Genomic DNA, 19,691 nt, shown 5'->3' with positions numbered 1-19,691 from the left:
CTGGACGGACTTAAACAATAGCACGCTTGCTCGCTACTTTTCCCAAATTGAAATGATGTAAAGCGCCAAGCCTGACGGCGGGGTAATTGTTCACGTGGAAATTGGCTTTGCCGTCGTCACGCGTCACCCGCTGTCATGGCGGAGAACTCTGAGAACAATTTCACCGAAGATGGGTCGAGCGACCATTCCGAGAGAGAGAGAGACAGGGAGTCTCTTGATGTTTTATCTTGAACAATGTGCCTCGGTGGCTGAATTACGGGCAACCCCTCATTTCCAGCTGTGTGCGCGTCTCCTTGCCTTGTACACACGCTACTATCGGGCCTTTTCAGACCCCCTCACACACACACACAAAGACACACAAAGACACACCCTAAGACACACACAAAGACAAAGACACACACACAAAGACACACACACAAAGACACACACACAAAGACACACACACAAAGACACACACAAAGATACACACAAAGATACACACAAACACACACACACAAAGACACACACAAAGACACACACAAAGACACACTCAAAGATACACACACACAAAGAAACACTCAAAAACACACTCAAAGACACACTCAACGACACACATGACAACACACATAGACACTCACAGAGACACACACAAAGACACACAGATCATACACAAACACACACTCACACAAAGACACACACACACAAAGACACACACAAAGACACAAAACGCACACAAAGACACACAAACACACACACAAAATCACACACACTCACTCAAGCAAAGACACACACAAAGACACTTGCAAAGACACACACACTCACACAAAGACACAGAATAACACACAAAACACACACAAAGACACACGCAAAGACACACACTAAGACACACGCAAAGACACACACCAAGAGACACACATTCACACAAAGACACACACACAAAGACACACACGCGAAGACACACACGCAAAGACACCCACAAAGACACACACGCAACGACACACACAAAGACACACAAAGACATACCAAAACATATACCAAGACACATACCAACACACACACACACACACAGTCACACAAAGACACACAATGACACCAGCAAAGACACACGCAATGACACATGCACACAAAGACACATACCGAGACACACAAATGACAAGATGTGCTTAAGAGCCTTTAACCCCTTGTCACCTCTTGGCCAGCCCTGCTGTGAGGACTCTGGGTCAACTCATTTAATAGCTGTTCACTTTTTTTTATCTGCCTTACACACACACACACACATACCCACACACACACACACACACACACACACACACACACACAGACACACACACCCTCACACACACATCAGGGCGGGATGTGTCAAAAGCAGCTCTCAGATAAAAGAAAGTGCTGAATGCGAATATGATGGCAGTATGGGCTTGTATCCTATTATGTTCTCAGAGGTTTTTTTTTTTGGCGTCTTGGCTTTCCAAGCGTCAAACTTGCAAGCTCAGCAACTCATCTTTTGTGTTTATTAATTCTGTCCAAGTAGGCTGTTGACACTCAAAATATTTTGTTTCTATTTTATTTGGGATTCACTTAACCCACTTTAAATATTCACTTGTTAGTTTCTATGTTCTGCTAAGCTTGGAACATAAATGTTTTATTGTTTTTATTCATTCATTTTCTGAACCGATTGTCCTCGCAAGGATTTTGGGGGGTGCTGGAGCCTATCCCAGCTGACTTCAGGCACCAAGCCGCTTTAAAGTCAACTCCATTTTATGTGGGTTGGACCATTTTTGATATAATATTTTGATTTTTTTTATAAATTGATTAAAAGAACTGGAATAAAATTTCGGAATATTCCGTTTTTTATAGATCTAAAACAATGTTTATTTTAGCTTTTTTTAAATATTTTTTTAGATTTTACAAAATTATTTTTGAACTAAAAACACAGAAAAAATGATTAAAATATTGCAATAATTGATTTAAAAAGAGGAAAATCAGCAAATTGAATATGCATCGGATCATTTTTTATATAATATTTACATTTTTTTTAAATAAATGGATTAAAATAACTGGATTAAAATCCCTGAATATTCCGTTTTTTAGAGATTTAAAACAATGTTTATTTTAGCTTTTTTTATATATTTTTTTTAGATTTTACAAATAATTTTGAACTAAAAACAGAATAAATGATTGAAAAATTACAATTTTTGATCTAAAAAATGGAATATCAGGAAATTTAATATACATCTATACTCATCATTTTTATAGATCTATAACAATGTTTATTTTAGTTTTTTGAATATATTTTTAGATTTCACAAAATGATTTTTGAACTAAAAACAGAAAAAAAATGGATTAAAAAAATGACAATTATTGATTAAAAAGGGGGAAAATCAGCAAATATAATATTCATCTATACCATTTTAATTTGATCTTAAAACAGAAAGTCGACTCTCACAATTTACTTTCCCGGGCCACAAAAAAATGATGCGGCGGACCACACTCGGCCCCCGGGCCGCCACTTTGACACCAGTGGTGTTGGCTGTAGCTAGCTGGCTAGCGCAGACAATTATGTAGCGGTATTGTATTTTGTCAAAGAGATGAACTCCAAATGACACACAAAAAAATGCTAATCCGTTACTTACATGTACTACACTCAATTTAGTTTAGAGCGGCCATTTTTTTGGTGTGTTTTTTTCAGCTTTGTGTATGTATTTTTGCTCTAGAAGTAGCCTTGTAAGCACCGTGTCCTTCTAAGAGATGTGATTGGTGTCTTTAATGGCTTCTGTGTCACAAAAGGCACAGTGTGCTGATGTGGTGGCGGTCAAAGTGGGATTACCTTGTCAGCGCTTGAAAACGGCGCATCCTTCTTCCCGCCAAAAAAACCCCGAAAATGTGTACGTGTCGTGTACACATCTGACATTTTTCAATCATCTTTCAGTTTCCTCTGCTTAGAGCTGCTTTTTTTGTGGGCTTACGGTGGAAGCCATGACAGTTGTCAGCTACAATCGCATTTGTCAGTCAGTCGGGTTGAGCGGTCGGTGATGGCGCTCCTTATTTTTTTTCCACATCTGGACCTCTATCATATTTTCATTTTGGCGTAATGTCGTCACTTTATGTTCACTTTTTCCGGGTTGAGTGATCACGTCAGTCACGTTTCAATGTCGATAAAAGGGAAAAGTCTCGGGGTGACCGCGAAGGCGGTACTGTAGTTTCCTCGCTATCAAATTTAGTGAAGTAGAGAGTCACTATCAAATTTGCAACCATGACCGGACATTTCGTCCACGGACATTTCGTCCCCGGACATTTCGTCCCCGGACATTTCGTCCCCGGACATTTCGTCCCCGGACATTTCGTCCCCGGACGCCTCGTTCCCAACCAAACCGTGACGTTTGGTCGCCGGTCTTTTGGTGAGAGAGAGTTTACTGTTGAAACCAGCTCTCAAAATTATATTTATGAGAGAGTTTAATATCTAAGAGAGAGAGTTTATTATCTAAGTACTTTTTAATATCTAAGTACTGTTTAGTATCTAAGTACTGTTTAATATCGAAGTGCTGTTTAATATCTAAGAACTGTTTAATATCTAAGTACTGTTTAATATCTAAAAACTGTTTAATATCTAAGTACTGTTTCATATCGAAGTAATGTTTAATATCTAAGTACTGTTTAGTATCTAAGTACTGTTTAATATCTAAGTACTGTTTACTATCTAAGTACTGTTGAAACCAGCTCTCAAAATTATATTCATATATCTAAATATCTACTGTTTTCAACAATACTTAGATATTAAAGAGTACTTTAAAACTTTAGAGTACTTTAGAGTACTCTCTTAGATATTAAACAGTACTTGGTTATTAAACAGTACTTAGATAGTAAACAGTATTTAGATATTAAACTTTTCTCTTAGATATTAAACAGTACTTAGATATTAAACATTACTTAGATATTAAAAAGTACTTAGATATTAAACAGTACTTAGATATTAAACTTCCCTCTTACATATTAAACTCTCTCTCTCTCATGAACATAATTTTGAGAGCTGGTTTCAACAGTAAACTCTCTCTCACCATTTGACCGGCCACCAAAAGTCCGAGCACCCAACCAAACCGACAACACCGTCACCATGCTATCGCCTTGAAGTGTAAAAAGCCTCGTTAGCCTCAACCCTGTGTTGCAAAACAGTGTCTCAAAACCACACGCACTATTTGTCTTCATTTACCTTGTTTTGATTTCAACAATCGGCTCTTTCATAGAACGCCATTTTCACACAGGCTCATCTTCATTAGCGCCTGACAACTCTGGGCTAGCTCTTATTTATCTCCGACCGCGGGAAGCTTCATTAGCGACCAGTCGTCCGGGTCATTTGTAGAAACCGTTAGTTTTATTCCAGAATAGCCACGTGTTGGATGCGCTAGACGTACATCACGCACACCCACGTGTTGAGAAAGAAAAAAAAAGGGGAATGAGGCTTGGGATTTTTGGCTTGATTCCACCTGCGCTCATTCGCCCGCCAGACGTTTGCCTCTTTTCTGCTCTTTGAAGCCTCTTTAATTCCTGTGATCAGGATTAGACGCGGGGAAGAGGAATAAAAGTGCCGGGGACAGGGGGGGGCATCTGAGGAGGGAATGGGATCCTTTGAAATTTGTCAAGAATTGCCTACAATGAAGCAATCCCAAGGAAATTCACCTTTTTTTTTTGGTCAATAAAAAGACCTTTTTTTTAAGCCATTTATTTTTTTGGGTGAATTTTAATGAGAGACTCGGAATAATTTACTTTTACTGACATTGTTTTGCTGTTTTAGAAGAATCTGGTCAATGATATTAGAGGATAAAAAGACTTTGTTTTACTCTGATTTATGACATGGGGTGAAAAATTGGGTTGTCCTTAACTGCCTGATCAAAAATGGCGATGTATTTAATTATGTTCAGTTTATGCTACAGTTGATGTTCAGTTTATGCTACAGTGTTTAGAAATGTAGCTAATAAAATGATGTTAAATGTAAGCTACAGTTGTTGAGCATATTTAAAAATGTAGCTAATAATTATTGATGCGGTGGACAAGTGGAAAATTTGTTTTGTTATTAACTGCCTGATCAAAAATGGTGATGTATTTAATTATGTTAAGTTTATGCTACAGTTGTTGACCATATTTAGAATTGTAGCTAATTAAATGATGTTAAATTTATGCTACAGTTGTTAACCATATTTAGAAATGTAGCTAATAATTAGCGACGTGGTGTAAGTGTTTCGGAAAGATGGACTTGCAGTTTTGGGGTCGAGGGTTCGATCCCAAATGGGTTTTTGCTGTGTGGAGTTTGCATTTTTATCCCCAGGCTTGCATGGGTTGTCTCCGGGTACTCCGGTTTCCCAAAACATGTACGCTCGGTCATATTTAGAAATGTAGCTAATATTTAGCGACGTGGTGCACATGTGGTTGGAAAATCTGCCTCGCAGGTTTATGGTCGAGGGTTCGATCCCGAGTTGGTCTTCACTGTGTGGAGTTTGCATTTTTTTATCCCCATGCTTGAGTGTTTTGTCTCTGGGTACTCCAGTTTCCCAAAACATGCATGCTAAGCTAAGTTGATGCTAACTTGCCTAACCTTAGCTACGTTTGTCTGTTTTTGCCCTGCGATTTGTTGACCCTAAATTCAGGGTGTGCCCTGCCTGGTGTGTAAAGTCGGCAGGGATAGGCTCCAGCACCCCCGCGACCCTTGGTTCAGAAAATGAATGAATTTAGCGCTAATTTAATGCTAAATTGCATAACATTAGCTACGATTGGATGTTTGTCTCTGCCATTTGCTGACCCTGATTTCAAGGTGTGCCCCGCCTGGTTCCAAAAAATCATTTAGGATAGGCTCCAGCACCCCCTGTGACCCTTGTTAGGATAAGCGGTTCAGAAAATGAGTGAACTTTGACTTTTTTTATATATATATACCCGAGCTGAAAAACACTTTTTGAAATAGACTGACTTCCAATGTTAAATTCTGTCACCGACATTTTATTCATGTTTGTAAACAACACTATTTTATTGACTCTTCTATGTCGCCTGGTTGTGAGTTTTTGTACATTTTCTCGTTTGGTTATAGCGCCGGTCACATTGAATACGAATGAGTAAAAAGACCTTGTGAAAGGTATTGTGTTCGCCATGTTTATTGCATCAATACAGCGAATATTGCTGCAACAGCACCCCCAACTTTCAAGGTTTTACTGTGTTCAAAATGCAAACACGCATACAAAAAAACAAGTCAAATGTCATTCGATTCGCCGCAAAAACCAAACAAACTTGAACGACGCCAAATGAGGAGTTTTATTTATTTGTTTATTTTCCTCTTTGGGAAGGCCGTCTTTATAAATTTTGAGACTTTGACCAATTTTAAAAAGTTAATGGTAGTTTTGTGAGAACCGTGTAACTAATTACAGAGATTACATATAAAGTACACCTCTACTTACAAAATTTTCAAGTTATTAAGTCTTGGGATCAAATTTTTTTAAGGGTTACAGTTGGTAGTTAGGGTTAGCATTAGGGTTAGGGTTAGAGGACCGTGTAACCAATTACAGAATTTACATATAAAGTACACCTCTACTTACCAAATTTTCAAGTTATTAAGTCTTGGGATCAAAATTTTAAAGGGTTATAGTTGGTAGTTAGGGGTAGGGTTAGCATTAGCATTAGGGTTAGGGTTAGAGGACCGTGTAACCAATTACAGAATTTACATATAAAGTACACCTCTACTTACCAAATGTTCAAATTATTAAGTCTTGGGATCAAAATTTTAAAGGGTTATAGTTGGTAGTTAGGGTTAGCATTAGCATTAGGGTTAGAGGACTGTGGGTTACACAGTCCTCTAACCCTAATTACAGAATTTACCTTTAAAGTACACCTCTACTTACAAAATTTTCAAGTTATGAAAAAAGTCTTGGGACCAAAATTTTAAAGGGTTATAGTTGATAGTTATGTGAGGACTGTGTAACCAATTAGATAATTTACATATACAGTACACCTCTACTTACAAAATGTTCAAGTCTTGGAAACAATTAATTTTGTAAGTAGAGGAACAACTTTATAGCAAAAGCTAAGGTGAAAAAATGAAATATAATATTTTAAAAATATGTTTTTTTTGTTTGAACTTTATTCATGTCAAAAACAATTACAACAAATGCCCACTAGTCCCAGTCCCCCTCCCTTTTAAATTCCAAAACAAACTCATCCAAAACTCCAAACTATTCCTTTAAATTTAACAGCTAGCGCGCTAACTGGCTCTCAAAAAACCCACTTAAAAAATCCTTGGATCTCTTCCAAACTCAACTGCATTAAAAACGACTCCTTAAGAAAAAAACCCATGTTCTGGCGCCTTCGCCGGCGTTTGCACAAGCGGAGGTGAACGCAAAGGTCGGTGGCTAAACGCTGTGAATATCTTGGCTCGTGTTGCGTTTACAAGCAAGTACGAGCTTATTTGACCCGTTTTATGGCGCATTTTAAATCCCTAACATCTCCAGAGGCTTCTCCGCCCCCTTCGCCAAACCGTTATGATGTTTTAAAACATTTCATCAACTTCCAAATTGAGCAATAAAAAACGGCAGTCTGTGCCCATCCAGGGTTGAAATGTGAGCGATTGTTTTGTTTTTATGTTTTCATTAGATGGGAAAAAATGTCGAGTTGGCGCCGTGAGAAAAGCTGTCACCGGGCAGAAAAAGCCAAGAAAGATGTTAAAAGGACGTTTATTTGACAGATTCATAAAAGCAAACTATTAAACGGGACTTTTAATAACAATTATTTGCATTTTTTGCATCTGTTTGTTTTGACTTTGGTTAAGCGAGATTGCGTTAGCTATTTTATTATCCTAATTGTGTAATTGACTACTTAATATGAGTAGATTTATATTTAAAAAAATGCTAATACAGTCATACCTCTACTTATGAATGCCTTTAAGTACCGTATTTTCACGACTATAAGGCGCACCGCATTATAAGGCGCACCCTCAATGAATGACATTTTTTCCATATATAAGGCGCTCTGTATTATAAGGCGCACTGTCTATTTTGGAGAAAATTTCAGACTTTTAAGTGCGCCTTATAGTGGTGAAAATAGGGTAATTGCTATTGACTTCCAGGAATGAAGCACTCTAACACAGTCACCTCTAGAGCCAGCCATTGTTGATGTTTTGTATAAAATCGTGCAGTGGGGGAGGAGCTATATGATGGAAGATATTGTAAACTAAGATAACATCTGCATATTTAACAGTATCGTTTCAGTTCAGGCGTTTGTGTTTTTTTAATATCCGACAGTGGTGTTTTTTCGTTTTTGGTTTTCTGTTTCTTTTGCCATATATAAGGCGCACTGGATTATAAGGCGCACTGTCTATTTTGGAGAAAATTGAAGACTTTTAAGTGCGCCTTATAGTGGTGAAAATACGGTAATTGCTATTGACTTCCAGGTATGAAGGACTCACTACTTTACAGTCACTTCCAGAGCCGGCCATTGTTGATGTTTTGGATTTTTTGGTACAAGATCTTGAGGGGAATCCATACTTTGCGGAAATGCACTTATCGCGGGTGGTCCCGGTCCCCATTAACCGCGATAAACGAGGGAACACTGTACACCATCAACAAGCAAGTGTTTATCCTGACAAGTTAGCTATAGTGTGTTTATTTATTTTTCTATCAGTTTGTCGCTGACTGTAGTTTTTCTTCGCAATTGTCCAATTCAGTCGCATTTGACAGGTCGCCCAGCTTTAACGTTGTTGCCTGTAAACAACGTGAAACAACTTCTATTACAACAGTGATTTAAGACGACAATTGAGCAAAATATAAACGCAAAAAAACACCGGAATTTAACATATTTCACAACTTGGCGAGTACTGGAATTCCACTTTAGTAGTTGAGAGTTGCCAAGTATGTATTGGAGCAGGTGGTGGACTTAGACTTATTTTCTGACTCTTTGCGGTCTTTTTTAGCTCAAGGCAATCTTTCATCCCGCTAACCTAAATCTACAAAAAGTGCCAGTTCAGCCATTTTGTAAGGAAACATGGTTGGGGGACGCAGTGGATGTTACGTACTGATTTAATTTGCTGGTAAGTTTTATCTTCATTTCAGCGTCTGGCAACGTGGGAGTCATTTTTTTTTTCCGGTTCGTTTTTTTTTCGCGTAATGCTCACAGCGATGACAAATGGTATTCAGATGAAGTAATCCATGCATGTCATTGTGAACAGCTGTTACATGAACTACATTTTTTTTTTTGGTTGTATTTTGCCTCAGAACAAATATTTTTTGCCAGAAAACAGGTCACGGCGGGGATTTTTTATAGTGGAATGGGGTCAAACAGGAGTTTTGATATAGTTGGACGGTCTTGTTGCAGGTGAAGGAATTATGTTTTAGGTCTTGGTTGTAGTTCTATTTTTGTTAGAAATTAATCATGTGTTGGGGACTGGTTGAAAATGATTGATTTTTTTTTAGGTTTTTGGTTCACATATACATACATAATATATAAGTACCGTCTAATATCTAGGTACTGTTTAATATTTAAGTACTGTTTAATATCTAAATACTGTTCAATGTCTAAGTACCGTTTAATATCTAAGTACTGTAATATCTAAGTACTGTAATATCTAAGTACTGTAATATTTAAGTACTGTTTAATATCTAAGTACTGTAATATCTAAGTACTGTTTAATATCTAAGTACTGTTTAATATCTAAGTACTGTTTAATATCTAAGTACTGTTTAATATCTAAGTACTGTTTAATATCTAAGTACTGTTTAATATCTAAGTACTGTTTAAAATCTAAGTACTGTTTAGTATCTAAGTACTGTTTAGTATCTAAATACTGTTTAGTATCTAAGTACTGTTTAGTATCTAAGTACTGTTTAATATCTAAGTACTGTTTAATATCCAAGTACTGTTTAATATCCAAGTACTGTTTAATATTCAAGTACTGTTTAATATCAAAGTACTGTTTAATATCTAAGTACTATTCAATATCTAAGTACTGTTTAATATCCAAGTACTGTTGAAACCAGCTCTCAAAATTATATTCATGAGAGTTTAATATCTAAATATCTACTGTTTTCAACAGTACTTAGATAATAAACAGTACCTAGATATTAAACAGTACCTAGATATTAAACAGTACTTAGATATTAAACAGTACTTAGATATTAAACAGTACTTAGATATTAAACAGTACTTAGATATTAAACAATACTTAGATATTAAATTATCTCTCTTAGATATTAAACAGTACTTAGATATTAAATTTTCTCTCTTAGATATTAAACAGTGCTTAGATATTAAACCGTACTTACATATTATACAGTACTTAGATATTAAACTCTCTTTTAGATATTAAACTCTCTCTCTCATGAATATAATTTTGAGAGCTGCTTTCAACAGTAAACTCTCTGTCACCATTTGACCGGCCACCAAACGTCCGAGCCTCAATATATCTAATGTCTCCCTTGTATTGTTTCATACTATATCAAAGTGCAATTCTCAATGAACCTAACACCCCTATCTCTCTCTCTCTCCTCCCCAGAGATGGCAAGCCGGTCGTCCGGCCTCCTCCACCTCCTCCTCATCCTCCTCCTGATCTTCCTCTCCATCCACCGGACACTCTCATCCCAGGACCCTCTTCCCGAATTCCTCTCGGACACCCCCATCGTCAACGTAGTCCAAGACCCACGAACCGGCCGCGTTTACGCCGGCGCCGTCAACACCATCTACCAACTCGGTCCATCCCTCTCACTCGAAGCCCGGGCCGAAACCGGTCCTCGTAAAGACTCCCGAACCTGTACACCCCCCGCCTCGGCCTGCCAGGACACCAAACCCATGTCCAACGTCAACAAACTCTTACTAGTCCACGCCACCAACGGCTCGCTAATCGTCTGCGGTAGTCGTTATCGCGGTATCTGTTCGTTACTTAATCTATCCAACGTAGAACAGGAATTGTACTACAGCGATAACAAGGGTGAGAGGACTTATGTAGCTAGTATCGAAGACAACGTCAACGTAGTTGGGGTTATGTCTACTTTTGTGAAAGACCACCATAAGTTCCCGGTTTTCTTAGTAGCTAAAGGCTACGGTAGCTTAGATAGCACCAAGATTATCACAACCAGAATCTTACGGGATTTCCGCGAATGGGTTGTTTTCGAGAGTATTATCGAAGCATCAACGATCCAGACTATGCCTTTCGGACCGAGGTACTTACACGATTTCAGGCACGCCTTCGCCGCCGACGGTTTCGTCTATTTCGTCTTTTCACGAACGTTGGATGGGACGGATACCAACAATGTGACGTTCGTATCGAGGTTGTGCGAGAATGATCATCATTTGTACTCGCATACGGAGTTGCAGCTGAAATGTGGGACGGATAATCGGTATGGGAAAGTTAGGGCGGCGTTCGTAGCGGCGCCAGGGAAGGAGTTGAGCAGGGTGATGACCGAATCGGGGGTTTATGGACGGGTACAACCGTGGAACAAAGTGTTGTTCGTGGTGGCCAGTTCGGAAGATGAGCATTTGGATTCGGCGTTGTGTATGTATACGTTGGATGCTATTAATGAGCGGTTGATGGATATTATTACCGCCTGCTACAGCGATTCGGGGAAGATTTCCGGATTTCCTGCTGTTGATATTCCTTACTCGTCAAAGACGGCGGAATTCTGTACTTCGAAAATTGCGGTGAGTGACCAGCTTGACTTTGTTTTTTTCAAAGTTGTGATGAGTTATGTGCTTGATTTATTTATTTATTTATTTTTAATTGGGATGAAGGATAACATATATTTTTTTAGAAAACGTATTTTATAATTTTTATTCGCAATTTTGATATTTTTTTACACAAATTCGCGATGATTAGATTAATTGGATTTTTTTTCCTGTAATTTAAAAAAAAATTGTGAAGTGGGAGAAACTTAATTTTTAAAATTTATTTATTTATTCAGTTTAAATGCATTTTTTTTACGTAAATTGTGGTGATTATATTAATTCACAGTTTTTTCTGTATTTTTTTTCTAAAAATTGCGATGAGGGTAGAGCTTGATTTCTTTATTTATTTATTTTTTATTGTAATGAAGGACAAGCTTGATTTAAAAAAAACATATTTTATAATTTTTATTCGCAATTTTTATATTTTTTTACGTAAATTGCGATGATTAAATTAATTGGATTTTTTTTCTGTAATTTTTAAAAAATTGTGATGAGGGAGGAGCTTGATTTTTCAAATTTATGCATTTATTTATTCGGTTTAATTGATATTTTTTAACGTAAATTGTGGTTATTATATTAATTACAGTTTTTTCTGTAATTTTTTTATAAAATTGCGATGAGGGAGGAGCTTTATTATTTATTTATTGATTTATTTCTAATTGTGATGGGGGGTAATTTTATATAATTTTTACATAAATTTGATTTTTTTTCTGTAATTTTTCGTAATTCCGATGAGGGAGGAGCTTGATTTTTAATATTTATTTATTTATTTATTTATTCAGTTTAAATGCGATCAGGTAATATTTAGATTTTTTTTCTAAAATTGCGGTAAAAAACAGGCTTTCTTTTTAAAAAAAATTGCAATGAGAACCAAACTTGATTTTATTTTTTTAATTGCCATGAAGGATGATTTTGATATTATTTTCCATACATTTTGATGATGATATCAATTTAAAAATATTTAATTTTAAAAAATGAATAAATAATTGCGCAAAAAAAGTAGTGAAAACGCAATAAACGAGGGATTACTGTATATACGCATTTAAGCCCCAAGTAGTAAAACTTACTGTCTTTTCAATGTTTTATGAGTGGCTCAAGTACATTTTTTTCGTTTTTTTTTGGTCATTTAGAAGAACACATTAGAACAATACAAGTGTGGTGGCGATTTCCTGCCAACGCCTCTGGCCAGCAAACCCCGATTCGCCTTAAAATCCAACGCGGTGGTGACCAAACCGGGCCTCCTCACCGCCGTTGCCGTGGCGGTGGAGAACGACCACACGGTGGCTTTCCTGGGCCACAGCCAGGGAGAAGTCTTTAAGGTACACCTTTCACTCTCAATCCAGTTTTTTGAGGACAGCCAATGACGTCTTCCGATTCCCCAGGTTCACCTGACGTCCACGCCGTACGTCTACGGCAAAGCCCCCGGCGACACTTTGGGCGAAAAGGTCAACAAAAACCTTTTCTTCGATGCCGATCAAAGCCATCTGTACATCACCACGGACAAAAAGGTACTTGGACGCTTCTTGTTGACGGCCATATTGACTTAAAAAGAGTGACAGATGGGCGGGGTCAGCACAAGATAGGATACATGTAAAAAAGTGCATCCGTTAACAGTACATATGAAACATGAAGAGAAAAAAATGACTCAAGTAAAACATACTCATCAGTCATCATTATAGTCAAAAGTATAAAGTACAAAGTAAAAAGGAATGTATTAAGAAATATTAAATTGTCATTTAAAAAAAGATAGAAGGGCTGTAAAAGGGTTAGTTGAAATTGGACGTCAATCGTTCTCAAAGGAAACAAGTTAAATCCTTTTTTTAATCAGTGTTGCAGATATACATATAAAATATATAGACATAGACATGGACAGGGACCGAGACAGAGACAGACCTAGACAGAGACCTAGACAGAGACCTAGACAGAGACTTAGACAGAGACTTAGACAGAGACTTAGACAGAGACCGAGACCTAGACCGAGACCTAGACCGAGACCTAGACCGAGACCTAGACCGAGACCTAGACCGAGACCTAGACCGAGACCTAGACCGAGACCTAGACCGAGACCTAGACCGAGACCTAGACCTAGACCGAGACCTAGACCGAGACCTAGACAGAGACCTAGACAGAGACCTAGACAGAGACCTAGACAGAGACCTAGACAGAGACCTAGACAGAGACCTAGACAGAGACTTAGACAGAGACTTAGACAGAGACCTAGACAGAGACTTAGACAGAGAACTAGACAGAGACTTAGACAGAGACCTAGACAGAGACTTAGACAGAGACTTAGACAGAGACTTAGACAGAGACTTAGACAGAGACTTAGACAGAGACAGAGACAGAGACTTAGACAGAGACTTAGACAGAGACTTAGACAGAGACAGAGACAGAGACAGAGACTTAGACAGAGACTTAGACAGAGACTTAGACAGAGACTTAGACAGAGACAGAGACAGAGACAGAGACCTAGACCGAGACCTATACAGAGACCTAGACATAGACATAGACATAAATATAGACATAAATATAGATATAGATTTTTTAAGTCAATAAAAATGTGAAAATCCACCCTGAAACTCAAAAGTAGAAGCCACTCTTGCTACTAGGACTCAGCCTTGAAGTAAAAAAAAAAAAAAAATTGTTAAATGAGGGTCACCCTACATCACAATTTTCTCAATTTCCGACCCTCCCTCACCAACACCAACCGCGATATTCGAGGGATTACTGCACATATGCACTACTAAGCCCTTTCCTAATCATATCCACCAAATCCCCCTACCACACTGTATTATAAATAGAACAAATACATTCAAATTCCAACGCTAACAACGGCTTATACAAGAATCCCCGTCCTCCCCGGAAACCCGTCACCGTCCCGACACGCCGGGCGTCTTCCCGCGGGTGACGAATGACTAATGACGTGACGTGTGGTCTTGGCGCAGATCACCAAGGTGCCCGTGGAGACGTGCCTGCAAAAGAAGGATTGCCATTCTTGCGTGAATATGAGGGACCCTTACTGTGGATGGTGTGTGCTGGAGGGCAGGTGAGGAAACGTATACACACATACACGTTTATATACAATATACACGCACGGAAGCAAAGTTCCAAGTCTCCAACATGGGAATGTTTTATGGTGGACGTTTTTACTAACCCACATTGTTAATATATGGCCTCTCGCCGGGCGCAGCCAACAGAAATTAAAGCAGTTTGTCAGACGCTTGCGCTAAAATGCACTCTGGCCACGCCGCGACCATTCAAGCGTACAATGCTGATGTTTGCCGCGTATTTGGCTGGATTGATCGCAAGGATCGATCGCTGTCACATCAAACTCAACCTTGCTTTGCTAAGACTGGGTTTTAGATTCCTGGTTTTCAAAGATGGGGAGGTAAATTCTTGGCATTATGTGTTATTAAATTGGGTATTTGTTTGTATTTAGTATGTTTTTATCTCAAATTGTATTAAATGAGGAGGGATGAACAATTATAATGAAGAAAAAAAAATGCAATATGTATTCATTTTTTGTTATTCTGACTTAAAAAAACAAAAAAATATAGTCATTGGAAGTGGTTAGCATGCCGGCTCGCAGTTCTAGGGCCGTGGGTTCGATCCCAGGTGGGTCATGATGAGCAATTATAATGAAAAAAAAAATGCAATTTGTATTCATTTTTTATTATCCCGACTAAAAAATGTTTTGATAGTTATTAGGAGTGGTTAGCATGTGGGCTCGCAGTTCTGAGTTCGTGGGTTCGATCCCAGGTGGGTCATGATGAGCAATTATAATGAACGAAAATATGCAATTTGTATTCATTTTTTATTATTCCGACTTAAAAAATCTACATAGTCATTACGAGTGCTTAGCATGTCGGCTCGCAGTACTAGGTTCGTGGGTTCGATCCCAGGTTGGTCATTTATCCAACTTTTTCCACCGTTTTTTTTAAAATACTTTTACTGGGTTTTTGGAACACTTCTCTACTCACTTTATGGAGTTTGCCTGGAGTGGCCCCAGCACCCCCCGACCCCCCCCCCCCCCCCCCCCCCCCCCCCATCCCCCCTTGCCAGAATAATCTGTTTGCTAACTGAATGATTGAAAGAATCAGAATGATTTTACAGCCTTGAAAAGAAAGTCTCTGGCCTTGAGTTTGCAATGTGGAAGCCACAAATGGAGGTCTTGCATGTCAATTTGTTTCTGCAGGTGCACCAGGAGGTCCGACTGCCGGCGGGCAGAGGAAAAGAATGGCTGGCTTTGGAGCCCGAGGCAGCAATGTGTCAAGATCGTCTCCTTCTACCCTCCCAACCTCTCGTGCAAAAAGAGCCAGAAGGTAGATAGCTAGCCAGCTAGCGCTCCCCCCCCTCCCCCCTTTGTCTTTGTTCCATCTGTTTGTTCTTCACACAGTCGCCGTGAGTCCAAAAACTGGGGCTCAGGTTTATTCCTGCTCGGTATCGATCCATCCACAACGTCCCCCAACCCCCTCGGGTTGCTTATTAAAACTGACCCACTAGAACAAGAGGTGTCAGACTCGGGTTGGTTCGCGGGCCGTTTTAACGTCAACTTGATTTCATGTGGGCCGGACTATTTTAGATATAATATTTAGATTTTTTTGTATAAATGGTTTAAAATAACTGGATTAAAAGCCCTGAATATTCCGATTTTTATAGATCTGAAATAATGTTTATTTTAGCTTTTTTAAAATATATTTTTTGATTTTACAAAATGATTTTTGAACTAAAAACAGATAAAAAATGATTTTAAAAAAAATGACAATTATTGATTTAAAAGGAGGAAAATCAGGAAATTTAATATACATCTATACTCTTAATTTGGATTTTATCCTAAATCAGAAAAACGGCACTCATGATTTACTTTTTTGGGCCGCACAAAATGATGTTGCGGACCAGATTTGGCCCCCGGGCCGCCACTTTGACGCCAGTGTGGTAGTCTAAATATCTCCCACCCAGTGCATCCAATCACATTAATTTGTCCTCTGTAGAGGACATCTAGACTTTCCATTGATAGCAATTTTCTTATGCAGTATTCCAATTGTATAGATTGGGGAATTTCAAAATAAATGTGATTAGACAACATTTATTTTCTGGAAGAACTGGATTAAAAATCCTGAATATTCCATTTTTTTATAGATCTAAAACAATGTTTATTTTAGCTTTTTTTGAATATATTTTTAGATTTTGCAAAATTATTTCTGAACTAAAAACTGAAAAATTGATTAAAAATTACAATTTGATTTAGAAATCGACAAATCAGGAAATTTAATTTACATCTATACTCATAATTTGATCTTAAAACAGAAAGTGAGCACTCATAATTTACTTTCCCGGACCGCACAAAATGATGCGGCGGACCAGATTTGGCCCCTGTGCCGCCACTTTGACACCTATTCTTTAATGACATTTCCAATTTTTTTCAATGCAAAAAGTGTGCCGCACCTCCAAAAAAGTTTGGTAAACACTTCCTACCAGGCAAAAATAATAATAAAAATATCCAAACAAATTTATTTTGAAATTCCGCAATCTATACAACTGCAATACTACAAAATAAAATTTGCTATCAATGCTAAGCTCTCAAAATCTTCTATAGAGGACTAATTAATACAATTGTATGCACTGGGTAAGAAATATTTCAGTTTACAAATTTGAACTACAAGTAGTTGACAAGACAATTACAAACAGTTACCACTAGAGGCAGCAACGAGGAAGCAAACCAACGGGTGGAACAACCACAGGTGAAATGAATAGGCAATCATGATAACTGGTTTCACAGAAGAAGAAAACAAACAATAACAAATGCTCACCACCATCTTTTTCTTTTCTTTTTTTTCTCCCCCAAGGTGAAGATAAACATTTCCTCGCTACCGGCTATCGGACCCACGGACCGACTACGTTGTTCCTTCGAGTCGTTCCACAGTGAAGGCGTCATGTCCGACTCGGGGCAGGTCTCGTGCGAGCTGCCCCACCCGTCGCTTATTCCGCATACCGTGGAAGACCAAGGTAGGCCATTTTTATTTCTTTAATCGCTCGAGGGGGAGTCGCATTCATAAATAAATGACCGTCTTGCAATATTAATGAGCTCGGCTTTATTAAATATAAAGCAGGGGAAAGTATGTGGAGTTTTTTTTTTAGTGGAGGGAACTTCTTGACTCATCGATGAATTGTAATTAAGAGTTTTTATTATTTGGGAGAGCCTCGAGCGTCGAATGTGTAATGAATGGGAAGTTGAAAAATGTAATGCTATTTGCACACCTGTGGCTAGTTCTACTGTTAAATCAGTATTTTTAAACAACAACACATACTTCTGCTATACAGTAATCCTTTCTTTTTTATCTCTGTGTTCTAATTTGATGTTTATTTGTTTTAAATAATTTCATCCCATACTCTTGCAATGCATATTTTGGCTGTGTTTAATTTATTTTGTTTATTTAAAGATATATGTACATGTACATGAACATACATGTACATGTATATGTTCATGTACATGAACATACATGTACATGAACATACATGTACAAGAACATACATGTACATGAACATACATGTACATGAACGTACATGTACATGTACATGGACATACATGTACATGTACATGTACATGGACATACATGTACATGTACATGAACATATACAAGTACATGTACATACATGTACAAACATGAACATATACATGTACGTACATGTATATGTACATGAATGTATTTATATATTGTATATATATATATATATTGTATATATATATTTATATATATTACATAGGTATATCTATATTTTTTTATAAATCTTGTATAGGTATATCTATTTTTTTTTTATAAATATTGTATAGGTATGTATATATATATATATATATATATATATATATATATATATATATATATATATATATATATATATATATATATATATATATATATATATATATATATATATATATATATATATATGCATATGTATATATATTTATATAAATTATATACATTTGAATTGTTATAGCTATTGTTTATTGGTGGTTAAAACCAAGTTTTCTCTTCGTGCCTTGCGATTGGCTGGCCACCGATTCAGGGTGTCCCCCGCCTGATGCCCTTAGTTAGCTGGCCCCAGCTCCAGCACCCCCGTGAAGAATCTAAGTTTGACTGTTAACCCAGAAAGTTGTGTACTACCATGACACACTCACTCTCATGTACACCCACAGATTTTGTGGCCGTTCCAGTGAAGATTTTGGTGAATGAGACGGTGACGTTGGCGGTACGCGACTACCAATTCTACAACTGTGCCGCTACTGTGATGAAGTCAGAGAACACACCGTGAGTGTCACAAAATGTGGTTGTGTCTTTGCTAACGTCTTTGTTTATTATCGTTATTACAGAGCACTGGAAATTGGCCGTTGCCTTTTCGAAAGTCAAAAATAGGAAAGTCAATTTCACCCGGTGTTTTTCTTGATTCCGTTTTTGTTTTCTTAGTCACGGCGCGCCGATCGTGATGAACGAGCTTTTCTTCTGTTGCCTTCGGCCAGATTCGTTTTTTTTTTTGCTGTCAGCGACGTGGATTTTCATGCCTGACGCCTTTGATGACTTTGCATGTTTAAGCATCGGCTGAGATTACATTCAAGAAAACAAGTTAACAAGCACTTTTTGAGGGCCGTCTGGTCCACAAATATCCATTTAACCCTTTTCAAATCTGTTTTTGGGCCACAAAGAAATATAATGACAACAAAAGCATTCAATTCAAATTCAATTCAGAATATCACTTGATTTTAAAGAGGCAATTACATTTAGGGGTCACCAGGTCAAAGGTCACGAAGACAAATTGAATCTGCTTTTGGCCCACAAAGAAATATGACAATAAAGGCATTTTTTCTAATACAATTTAAACAAAACTTGATTTTTAAGCGGCAGTTGCATTTTTTGGGTCACCAGGTCAAAGCTTGCAAGGCTAAATTGAATCTGAATTCAAATTCAATTCAAAATAATTGATTTTTAAAAGGAAATTGCATTTTTGGGGTCACTAGGTCAAAGGTCACA

General features: G+C 37.7%; 1 protein-coding gene across 1 annotated transcript in view; it reads left to right on the top strand.

The window, feature by feature from the left end:
* Positions 1–19,691, top strand: part of plxnb2b (plexin b2b) — a 212,354-nt gene that overhangs the window by 146,890 nt on the left and 45,773 nt on the right. The window contains exons 5-11 of the mRNA XM_077711073.1: positions 10,499–11,640; positions 12,795–12,983; positions 13,047–13,172; positions 14,610–14,710; positions 15,860–15,986; positions 17,511–17,670; positions 18,863–18,974. Of these exons, the coding sequence (XP_077567199.1) occupies positions 10,501–11,640; positions 12,795–12,983; positions 13,047–13,172; positions 14,610–14,710; positions 15,860–15,986; positions 17,511–17,670; positions 18,863–18,974 (1,955 nt within the window). The 5' untranslated portion in view covers positions 10,499–10,500. The remainder of the gene's footprint in view (positions 1–10,498; positions 11,641–12,794; positions 12,984–13,046; positions 13,173–14,609; positions 14,711–15,859; positions 15,987–17,510; positions 17,671–18,862; positions 18,975–19,691) is intronic.

This window comes from Stigmatopora nigra, unplaced genomic scaffold (genome assembly GCF_051989575.1).
Source record: "Stigmatopora nigra isolate UIUO_SnigA unplaced genomic scaffold, RoL_Snig_1.1 HiC_scaffold_25, whole genome shotgun sequence".
Taxonomy (NCBI): domain Eukaryota; kingdom Metazoa; phylum Chordata; class Actinopteri; order Syngnathiformes; family Syngnathidae; genus Stigmatopora; species Stigmatopora nigra.
The sequence above is the reverse complement of the archived record's forward strand: the minus strand, read 5'-3'. Positions and strand labels throughout refer to the sequence as shown.